Here is an 11,727-nt window from a genome sequence, read left to right on the forward strand (position 1 = left end):
AGACCTGGTGACTTACTTATTTTCAACTCTTTCAGTTGCTTCTCTACACCAGGTATGCCTGTATATATGTCCTCCATGCTGTATCCATGTGTGTCCATACAATCTTCTTGCGTGAATGGTTTCTTAAATGAGAAATTTAAAATGTAAGCTTTTCTTTTCCTCTCTGCTTCTGTGACGCCAGACTGGTCAGTATGTACTTAGATAGAAGTATTGGACCCACTTAGTGATTTTATATAGGACCAGAATTTACTCTGGTTCTCAGCAAGATCTTTTGCTAAGATATGATAGTGGTGGTTGTTGTATGCTTCATGCATTGATGTTTGTAAAGACATACAAATCTTTAATAACTTGTGCCTATCATAATTTGTGTGTGCTTTTTTGAACCAAGAATGCAAGTATCTGGTTCCACAGCATTTTCCGAATTCTGATGATGGGTCTATTCTATCCTTAATCTATGTTCTTGACACATACCTCTCAAGAGCGCTAATTGAAGAATGTTTTTTCAAAAGTCAGTATTTGCAAAAAAATTTTTAAATTTAGATTTTTAGTTACAGATCAGTGTTACAGTGCATGACCTATTGAAATTGTTTCGATATTTGTGTCATAACATTGAGTAAAAAGTATGCATCAGATAATAAGAATTCCAGAAGCTTTTCACCAATAAGGGCATACCAGCAGCCCACTGACAGTCGTACCACGCGACAATGGCCAAGGAGTGCTTGGTTGAAAGCTCATGGAATTTGAACCATTTGTTGTGGCCGGAAGCGTGAGAACTTTTTATTCAGTATTAGCGCCACAAGACTACATTTTTACATTAGATACCTCTATGGGGAGGAAAAGTGACACAGCATTAAACGTCTGGGAAAATGCAGCAAGATCGTTGATAAGAGTTCCTTACCATTTCTACTGCGCTGAAGACTAGTCTAAGATTTGTTATGGTATCTCATCACTTCAATACTGTCCCCTCCAGGAGGATATTTAGTCATGCTTGCTTCACTCTGCTAAGAGAAAAATGCAAAACAATGGGCAAAAGCTGGAACTGCAACTAAAGGGGATGCTCACAGCTTTGCACTGGGATTAGGTACAGTTTCCCAACAAATGTCGTCATAGAAATGAACTGCTGAGAAGCAGAAGGGAAGGTGCATCTGTTCATTACAACAATATCACATTTTGGACCACAGATCCTCAGACCACATTGTCGTCAACTTGCAGGCGAGAGGGAGACACAGGTGTAATTTTGGCATTTAAGGAGTTAACTTGTACCTTTGCCGCAGGGGAGCCCTTTCTGTGAAATAATATAGGGTGTAAGACAGACAGGCCACCAGCAGACAATATGTGGCACAAAATGAGCCATATTCTTAGGAAAGCAAAGCTGCCAGCACCCAACATGACCAGGGCTGAGCCCAGTGACTTTGGGTGCAGTAAGCAAAGATTAAAGTATTGTGATACTTCCTGCTGCCAAGAGCACTGCAACCATAATTATGGAATGTGCGGACTAAGATATGAAGATTTGCATGCTACAGGATGAAGGTACTTACCGGAATCTCATATGTGACCCAACATGGGAGTAAGAGACATCTGAGCTTCTGAAGTGTCTTCTGTCTTACACAGTGTGTTGAAGAATCTTCTCCCTATGGCACCTGGACCACCTGCTGTTTATATCTTACAGAAGATCCATGAAAGTGGGACACTCTTTCATCTTGTTGTATTCTTCATTGGCTCACAGAAATGCAATCTGGCCAAATACTTGACCAATCCCCTCACTCCACATGTGGGACACAGTGAACATTACAGAAAAAAAAAAAAACCTTCAGCCCATTTTATCAGCCGAATTAACTGTCTTTGACATAGTGAAGATTACATAATGGTCAGTTTTAATGTGGTGGCATTGATTAAGATTGTGCCTATCAAACTCATGGGACCTAATATCTTACTTCTTTGTAATTGATGTATTCAAGATATTTAGGCATATTCTTGTATCTTATTTTCTGTACAGAGGCCAGTATTACGGTTAGATGGAAGACATTGTTATGGAAACCTATTACCTCCAGCTGTTGCAAATATCTTCCTGAAGAATTCAGAAGAGATTGCATTAGACACAGCACTATTAAAGCGTAGTTGTTTCTATCTGAAATGTTGGCAACACATTCATCACGTAGCCCCACAGACATGAAGAACTTGCTCTTGGCAACAGTAATGTCGGTTTACCATAGAAATTGCTAAAGACAATGCCTCAGTAACAGAATCTGTAGAAAACCTACTTACACCAATCTGCACGTGAATTCTGTCAGTCATTGTCACAGAAGCGCACTATGTTACAAACATTGGTGCATCGTGCAAGAAGATATTGGATGCCTGTAACCTGCCCCCATGAGCTAACCCACCTATGTGAGAACTTCAGGAACAGCACATACAGTGTTTGCCAAATAAATGATTCGATATCAAATGAGATTCACAATAAGACAACCAGTGAAGAGCAGGTGAAGAAACTTGCTTTCTTGCTCTTCCGTGGCTCTCTGTTGGATAAGATAAGTTGTCTGGTGAACAGACAAGAGATGAATCAATCTTCAGGCCTCCAACAAAAATGCAACAATTACTGATACCAATTACAGATGCAGAGGTCACAGAACACTTGGGATCTACATGATACTTTGCGAGTGTGGCCAGTCTTATGTCGGACACATAGTATGATGCCTATGTTCTGCTAAAAACACACTACAGCTGAGCATGCTTTAAAAAAATAGTCACTGGATCAAATTTGATGAAGCCTCTTTAACAACTTCTAGGATAGTGTAATTAGAGAAGCCATTGAAGTAAAATTCACCAATAATGTTCTTAATAGAGCCGCTCTGCGGCTCAGCGTGGTGTGGGATCCAGCGATAACAAAGTTGTAGTGGGCGAGTCAACGCATGCCCATATATGGTGATGCTGGGAGCACCAGAGGCAGCTAGTGTATACAGGGTGTTACAAAAAGGTACGGCCAAACTTTCAGGAAACATTCCTCACACACAAATAAAGAAAATATGTTATGTGGACATGTGTCCGGAAACGCTTAATTTCCATGTTAGAACTCATTTTAGTTTCGTCAGTATGTAATGTACTTCCTCGATTCACCGCCAGTTGGCCCAATTGAAGGAAGGTAATGTTGACTTGAGTGCTTGTGTTGACATGCGACTCATTGCTCTACAGTACAAGCATCAAGCACATCAGTACGTAGCATCAACACGTTAGTGTTCATCACGAACGTGGTTTTGCAGTCAGTGCAATGTTTACAAATGCGGAGTTGGCAGATGCCCATTTGATGTATGGATTAGCATGGGGCATTAGCCGTGGGGCGGTACGTTTGTATAGAGACAGATTTCCAGAACGAAGATGTCCCGACAGGAAGACGTTCGAAGCAATTGATCGGCGTCTTAGGGAGCACGGAACATTCCAGCCTATGACTCGCGACTGGGGAAGACCTAGAATGACGAGGACACCTGCAATGGACAAGGCAATTCTTCGTGCAGTTGACTATAACCCTAATGTCAGTGTCAGAGAAATTGCTGCTATACAAGGTAACGTTGACCACGTCACTGTATGGTGAGTGAGTGCTACGGGAGAACCAGTTGTTTCCGTACCATGTACAGCATGTGCAGGCACTATCAGCAGCTGATTGACCTCCACGGGTACACTTCTGCGAATGGTTCGTCCAACAATGTGTCAATCCTCATTTCAGTGCAAATGTTCTCTTTACAGATAAGGCTTCATTCCAACGTGATCAAATTGTAAATTTTCACAATCAACATGTGTGGGCTGACGAGAATCCGCACGCAATTGTGCAATCACATCATCAACACAGATTTTTTGTGAACATTTGGGCAGGCATTGTTGGTGATGTCTTTATTGGGCCCCATGTTCTTCCACCTACGCTCAGTGGAGCACGTTATCATGATTTCATACGGGATACTCTACCTGCGCTGCTAGAACATGTGCCCTTACAAGTACGACACAACATGTGGTTCATGCACGATGGAGCTCCTGCACATTTCACTCGAAGTGTTCGTACGCTTCTCAACAACAGATTGGTGACCGATGGATTGGTAGAGGTGGACCAATTCCATGGCTTCCACGCTCTCCTGACCTCAACCCTCTTGACTTTCATTTATGGGGGCATTTGAAAGCTCTTGTCTACGCAACCCCAATACCCAATGTAGAGACTCTTCATGCTCGTATTTTGGACGGCTGTGATACAATACGCCATTCTCCAGGGCTGCATCAGCGCATCAGGGATTCCATGCGACGGAGGGTGGATGCATGTATCCTCGCTAACGGAGGACATTTTGAACATTTCTTGTAACAAAGTGTTTGATGTCACGCTGGTACGTTCTGTTGCTGTGTACTTCCATTCCATGATTAATGTGATTTGAAGAGAAGTAATAAAATGAGCTCTAACATGGAAAGTAAGCGTTTCCGGACACAAGTCCACATAACATATTTTCTTTCTTTGTGTGTGAGGAATGTTTCCTGAAAGTTTGGCCGTACCTTTTTGTAACACCCTGTATAAGGGCATACGAGCAGCTCACTGGCAGTCATCCTACTAGACAGTGGCCAGGAAGTGCCAGGTCTAAAGCTGGTGGAATTTTAACCATTTGACATTACTGGAAGCCTGAGACCTTTTTATTCAGTGTTGCCGCTGCAAGACTCTGCGTTCTTTCAGTATAAAACAGTTTTGAAAGTGAAATAGGGAGTGCAGCCTTTGTTGAAATATAGCAGATTTAAAATACTGCGGGATCTCTTCAAGAACCAAGTGGAGATTTGCTCCAAACTTCGTGTAGTTCTCTGCACTCATCTCTAAAAGGCCGTCTTCTGCATGTTCTCCATAGGACCTCATTGCTTGTGGTCAGTTCTTAATCTTCCCATGGGTGGAAAGCAGTGATAGGGATTGCAGGCATCTGTAATATGGATAATGTCTTAAAACAGGCAGGGGTAACCTTTGGTGGCCCGCAGGCTGGATTCACATGCATATTTCAGGTTGCGTGCCGCATTGTCACATAACATGATAGCAGTGCTCGTAACACACAGTCAAAACTAATGAGCCTGTGATGTTAATGTTTACGGGCCTTTGACGATAATGTTTACGGTGTAACAGATTGATGTGAATGACACAGCTTTCCAAACAACCTATGCCAACAAATTATGACTTGAAAATAACATTGTTCAGTGTAAGTTTATATTAACCCTCTCTTCATGTTTTCATTTATTTGTGTGTCGTAAACAATGTGTCTTTATCTATGATATTTTGCGGTAGCTGGCTTAAAACTTTCATTGGAAAATTCTGCAACTCTGTTAGTGAAGAAACTTTGCTCATGACATGTAAATAAATGAAATTATGGGAAGATTGGATTTCAGGCATTTTGAAATGTCATCACGGAATAATAAATTCCTGTAAAAGTAACTTGTTGCAGCTGATTCATTATAAATTACTCAGTTTCAACAGCTGCAGTGTTCTAATACATTCATCACAGACGAGAATTAGTTGCTAGTAATTATATGAGTAAGAACTCTAAACAAGTGAACATAATGATGATTTGTCAAACTGATAATCATTGTCATCACTCTCTCAATACTAAGAATATTTTGGATGGCATTGGTACTGTTCCTCGATATTTCTAGTATTAACAATAAGATAACTCTCGCCCTCAGACAGTCATTATATTAACGTATTGACAATAGTATTGAATGTGTGAGGGTCTGCTGACTCACATGTGAAATTTGTATCATTGCTAATGATACGCACAGGTCGTATGTTACTTATACTGCACAAAAAGGCCAAAACTGATCACACAAACGACAGCAGAGGTTTTACAAACTGTACTGTCAATAAGACAGTACTCATGTGATGGAATATCAGCACCTGTAATGCCCAAGTTCGAAGACATCTGTGACGTGCAGCTTTGTAAATAACATATTTGGACTCATCCCTAAGCTTGCTCCCGGGATTGGAATGACTCCTTACCCTCTCCCTTAAAACCCACATCCTTTAGTCTTTCCCTCTCCTTCCCTCTTTCCTGATGAAGCAACCATTGGTTGCGAAAGCTTGAATTTTGTGTGTATGTTTGTGTTTGTTTGTGTGCCTATCAACCTGCAGCGCTTTCGTTTGGTAAGTCACATCATCTTTGTTTTTAGATATATTTATCATACATAGTGGAATACAAAAATTTGTCCGTACAGCCAAAAGGAAACTTGTCTGGCTTCACAGCAGCTTGCCCAGTGAATAAGGCAGAATTTTGTCACCCGTGACTGTGACAATACAAGACACCCCATCTTCAGATGTTTACATTTATTTTTACACCATACTTTAACTCGGCGTCATAGTTCCTTACAATTCATTGTAACAACTTGTACCCCAAAATAAAACTTTACAAGATCATGGGATTGCACATAAGCTCGTGTGAAACATGGCAACTTCGTCTAAATCCAGTACGCTGAACACACAAATTTTTCAATTACCCATTAGGAACGATAAAAAATTACTATATATATATATATATATATATATATATATATATATATATATATATATATATATATATATAAGATGATGTGACTTACCGAACGAAAGCGCTGGCAGGTCGATAGACACACAAACACACACACAAAATTCAAGCTTTCGCAACAAACTGTTGCCTCATCAGGAAAGAGGGAAAGAGAGGGAAAGACGAAAGGATGTGGGTTTTAAGGGAGAGGGTAAGGAGTCATTCCAGTCCCGGGAGCGGAAAGACTTACCTTAGTGCGAGTGTATACCCGTCCTTTTTTCCCCCTAAGGTAAGTCTTTCCGCTCCCGGGACTGGAATGACTCCTTACCCTCTCCCTTAAAACCCACATCCTTTCGTCTTTCCCTCTTTCCTGATGAGGCAACAGTTTGTTGCGAAAGCTTGAATTTTGTGTGTGTGTTTGTGTTTGTTTGTGTGTCTATCGACCTGCCAGCGCTTTCGTTCGGTAAGTCACATCATCTTTGTTTTTATATGCGCGCGCGCACACACACACACACACACACACACACACACACACACACACACACACACACACACCAGCAGCAGCAGCAGCAGCAGCGGGTTAATGTGAGCTCTGAGTTTGAACAGAAGATCGTTGATACCTGTATTCTAGGTCACTGATACTGAATCTTAAGGTATTTTCCAGGTTGTTGTCTGTTAACTATGTACACATGTTGCATGTATTTCCTTTCATTTGAAAAGGAAGTTGTTCACACATACATGTGCTTCCGAAAAGACAAATTTTCCTTCTTGCAAATGATCTCAGTTGCGGATATTTCTCTTAGATTAATTAAGTTTTATAAAATTCAACCAGGTTTACTTCTTCATACTTAAATTTTAAAGACAAAGCTTTCTGAAGGTCAATAAGTTCCATTTGGAGGTTTCTTGGGGTCTTTTCTATGTCACATGTTATTGGGTTAGCAAATATAGCAATCGTGCAGTGTGCATTCCTGAAATCGGAAAACTTTGTGGTAAATTGCACTATTAATGATTTCAGCACATCAGCATAAGTAAAATAATTGACATTGTCATGAGTTGACACTGTTGGAAAGTGGTAACAGTTTCCAGCTCTCATCTGCACTTCCCACAAATGCATCTTTGTCTGAAAAGTTTTCAGATGCATGTATAATTCGTGAATTAACTGCCCTTGTTCCTGGTGTTTGTAATTTAAGCTCATTTAAATGAGCTGTGATGTCAGCCAGAAATGCTAAATCACAAATCCATTGAGGATTGTTTATTTCAGCCAGGGATTCCCTTTGAAAGCCATAAAATCATAAAAATTGTTTTAGCGTTTTGCCCTTACTCAGCCATTTCACTTGGAAATGGTAAGCTAAATCTTCATGTTCGGAGCACTGGTCATTCAAATACTGTTTGAATTGGCAGTGATTTAGTGCTTGGGACATAATGAAAATGACGCTCATGGTAACCTCATCCACGACATGTTTTGTTTTAATTGATTTAGCACACAAATTTTGTTGGTGAATAATGTAGTAAAGAATTGTTAAACTTTCTATGTCAATATTTAGTTCAGAAGATTTTTCATTTAATGTACCAGTAAAACCTTTTTGTGCTCCATCAGAAAAATCTCCAGTGAATTGACCCTGCTGCAGGTTGAAGGATTCAATGATTTTTTTCAATTTCATGAAAAAATCTTAACCAGTATTCGTTTAATGGCTGCAATGCTAGTAATTCTTTCGTTACTTTGAAGTCCACATCTACACCCTGAACAAAAATCACTAATTGAGCTGTCTGACAAATCAGTGCTCTTGTCCAAAGCAATGGAAAATGCTTTGAATTGGCAACATGATCAAACTACCTTTTACAATGTCACCAGCCATCATTTTAGTTCATCGAACCACTGTTCATCGTGACACTTATTTGTTCAAACACTTTTTTTTCCAGACATGTCCAAGAGGCACTTCTTCACGAATTCAACTTTAGAAATAGGCCTTAAAGACTTGGCAATGTTTCTACTCACTATAAAACTTACTTCCTCCAAATTGTCACACTGTGACCTCAGTTTGGCAAACATTTGCTGTTGTGCATCCAAATGGGAAATTAATAACTTAATTTTGGCTTTCTGCAGTTGCCCTGTAAGCTGTTGTTGAGCAGTATGTTGCATAGAAAAGTGCCTTTTCATGCTATATTCTTTCAAAACAGATAATGATTCACTACACAACAAGCAAACAGGTTGTACATTGTGAAGAAGTAATCCTCGGTCCATTTCTCCTGGAATTGACAACTTTCAGCATCTACTTTCATATGCTTAATGCCAGATATTTTGTGAACGAACTCGATGCGCGTGCGCACACACACTTGCACGAAATTAAGAAACAACTAGTGCAGAACTTCACATGTGAACTGACAACAGAGAACTAGTTTGAAATTGCCACATTTCACGGGCGGTCGGCAATTTTAGTGGCATTGTTGCCTATTACAAGTGTTTGCGCTCTATCGATATGTAGCACATACATAGGCTGTAGATAGCACGTGCATTTGACTGCTGTGCTGCAGCAGCGGTGGGAAGCACCTCTGTACTGTGCTACGCATGCAAAGAGCTGATGAGGTATCGGCCACATCCACAGCGACAGCTGACGCAGCAACAGCCAGTTGCTGAGATCAGCTCTTGCCTGTGTGGCTCCCCATGCCTTTGAAGCACTGGCCATCTGACACAGTGTCAGACATGTCACCAGGTTGTGTTCTGTCTAGCCAAGTCTTTCAGCAAGACTTTCACTGGTCTGCATCATGAGCTGCAAACCTGTCCCGAGCCTAGCCAAGCATTGGCAAGAAGACTAAAAAATGCGTCCCAGGAAGAGTACAGTGTGAGCACCTTTTCCTCTCCCGCGGATATCATCCATGGGCCAGATTGAAATCAATCACGGGCTGGATCCGGCCTACAGGCCGCTGGTTGCCCACCTGTGTCTTACAGGCTTGCCGCACTGTGAGGAGTCATCACATAATGGTAAGGGGTGGCTCACCAATCTCAGTGCAGAGGCTTGATATGAGGCTGGTTTCAAAAGCCCCGTGGCCAGGCCTAATACCCTCATGATGCACCATGTCTAACATTAATAAATAAGGAAGAATATTCAAATACAGTAAATACTATATTGTGGTATTGTACATCCATAACGATTGACATAGTGGTGTGAAAGTTGCTGTAGACTATATCATATAAACATTACACAGAATTGGGGCTCTGTATTTTACTCTTTGGTCATGAATAATAAACATCAAATGTTTCATATGTAAACAAATAGTAAAACAAATACACATTATCCAGTCTTTTTATTCAGTTCACCCTGCTATCATTTCATAAATGATTTACTTGAAACATGCAGTTATTTAGTTCATCCTTGTGGCTACAGCACCACACACATACATACTTACATAGAAGAAGAAAGTTATTTTAGATTGCTTTCATATAAGATTATCTGTTTTCAATTTTGTTGTAGGATTATGTTCTTTGGGACTTCATTGCAATGAGGGATGACCCAGAAAATTACCAGCCATCAGTGCCCGCACAGTATCCACAGAGCTTGGATTCATCGAGTACAGAATCTGATGTTTCATACTGACAAGCAACGCCTTCTACTTTGTGCAGATGTAATTTCTGTTTCTATACTATACATCAGTTTAACAGTAGCTTTAATTTGAAATCTTGTTTCTATTGGAATGAATTTGTACTTCAAAGTGCTGCAAATGTGAACATTGAAAGTAACAAATGTTGTATCTCTTACAGACCCATGATCTTGCTGTGCAAACAACTGTCCCGAATTGGGTATCTACAGAAGTGACGCTGGTGTATAGGAAGACCTGTGTTGTGAACAGATCAAATGAATACTAGAGCAATAGTGATGAGTCACATAGAAATATGGTAACGAACTGGAAAGTGGAGGGGATGTTATACCATTTTCATAGTTACGTGGCACTGCTGATGGTTGCATACAGTCCGTGAAAGCTGGGACATTGATGGGGCACGTGTTGACTGTGATATGTGTCAGTACATGCACCTGGGCTGTGCTAATACCTCATATATTTTTCATCCAATTATATTAATTTAAAATGTTTGAATTAATGTCTTTGTCATGTCCACTGCAATGTAATAAAATATATAACTCACAGATGCAGTTTAATGAGATCTATACCTAACAGAATAGAAAGTGGTGAGGCAACAGGAAAGTGCGAAAAGGCCAGAAAATGTACATGAGAAAAGATAAAGTGGATGAGCGCAAAATGAAGTGAATATATGTGGTAGTATTGCTAGAACCTGTGTAAATTACCTAAAGTTCAGGCAGACTTGACCAAAAGAGGCTCTTTTCCAGGTGTATTTTGGGTAACTTATACTGCTTTATTAATTGAACTGGAATTGTGTGTTAGATTTGTTTCTGCTGTTAATGTATCTCATAAACTGGAACTTCAGATTAATGTAATCTAAAATTCAGGTGAGAAATTTAAAGAGTTTTCCCAGTCATGAGAGAGGCGCCGTGCCAATGAGGCCAAACAATATGAACAGAGGTCAGTGATCATAGAGTTTATAGGGCAGTTCCTGTGGGCTGCACTTTGTTTCATTTACAAATATGGTTCATAACAATTTTTATAAAGAAAGAGTGTCTGGAATTCCCAAAAATGTTTCTCATGTTTTGAGGTTTTCAGGCAGGGTTGAACAAAACAAATGCTGATGCAGTTTTTTTCTCACGAATGTCTAAGACTTTGCCACAAATCTTCCTGACTTCTGTTTTGCTGGTGACAATGTGGAGGATATAGCAGGGTTGGAAATTTCTTTTTTTGTGTCCTTTGGACTTACAATTACATTTGAGCACAGATTTCAGTGTACATTGTAACAATGATAAGCAATAGTAGTATGGTGCAAGGAGGTGGATTTTTTTTATGTTCTGATGAAAGGCAAATTAACTGACAAAACAAACTATTAGATCAAACAAGTTTGAATATGCTACATTAAAACGGAACTCACAGTGACAATGTTATCTGCACATAATTCAAAATGTAACAGATTTGATTGTACAATTCTAGAATGTGATCAAAGTATGAGTAGATTGATAAAATAGTTGAAATGTGAATATTAAGTGAAACAGCAAAAGTGCATAGATACATCATTGTTATACTGGTTAAAGTTAACTAATTTCTGAAACTGCTTTGTATGCTAGGAAAACTAGCAAATCAGTGATTTTTC

General features: G+C 39.9%; 1 protein-coding gene across 2 annotated transcripts in view; it reads left to right on the forward strand.

Annotated features, from left to right (window-relative positions):
- Nucleotides 1-10,657, forward strand: part of LOC126248633 (probable E3 ubiquitin-protein ligase makorin-1) — a 124,982-nt gene extending 114,325 nt beyond the window's left edge. For both annotated transcript variants that reach the window (XM_049949808.1, XM_049949809.1), the window contains 2 exons: nucleotides 9,989-10,139; nucleotides 10,276-10,657. In XM_049949808.1, coding sequence (XP_049805765.1) covers nucleotides 9,989-10,111 — 123 coding nt within the window. In that variant the 3' untranslated portion in view covers nucleotides 10,112-10,139; nucleotides 10,276-10,657. The remainder of the gene's footprint in view (nucleotides 1-9,988; nucleotides 10,140-10,275) is intronic.
- Nucleotides 10,658-11,727: the final 1,070 nt, after the last annotated feature.

The sequence above is a fragment of the Schistocerca nitens genome, chromosome 3 (genome assembly GCF_023898315.1).
Source record: "Schistocerca nitens isolate TAMUIC-IGC-003100 chromosome 3, iqSchNite1.1, whole genome shotgun sequence".
NCBI lineage: Eukaryota > Metazoa > Arthropoda > Insecta > Orthoptera > Acrididae > Schistocerca > Schistocerca nitens.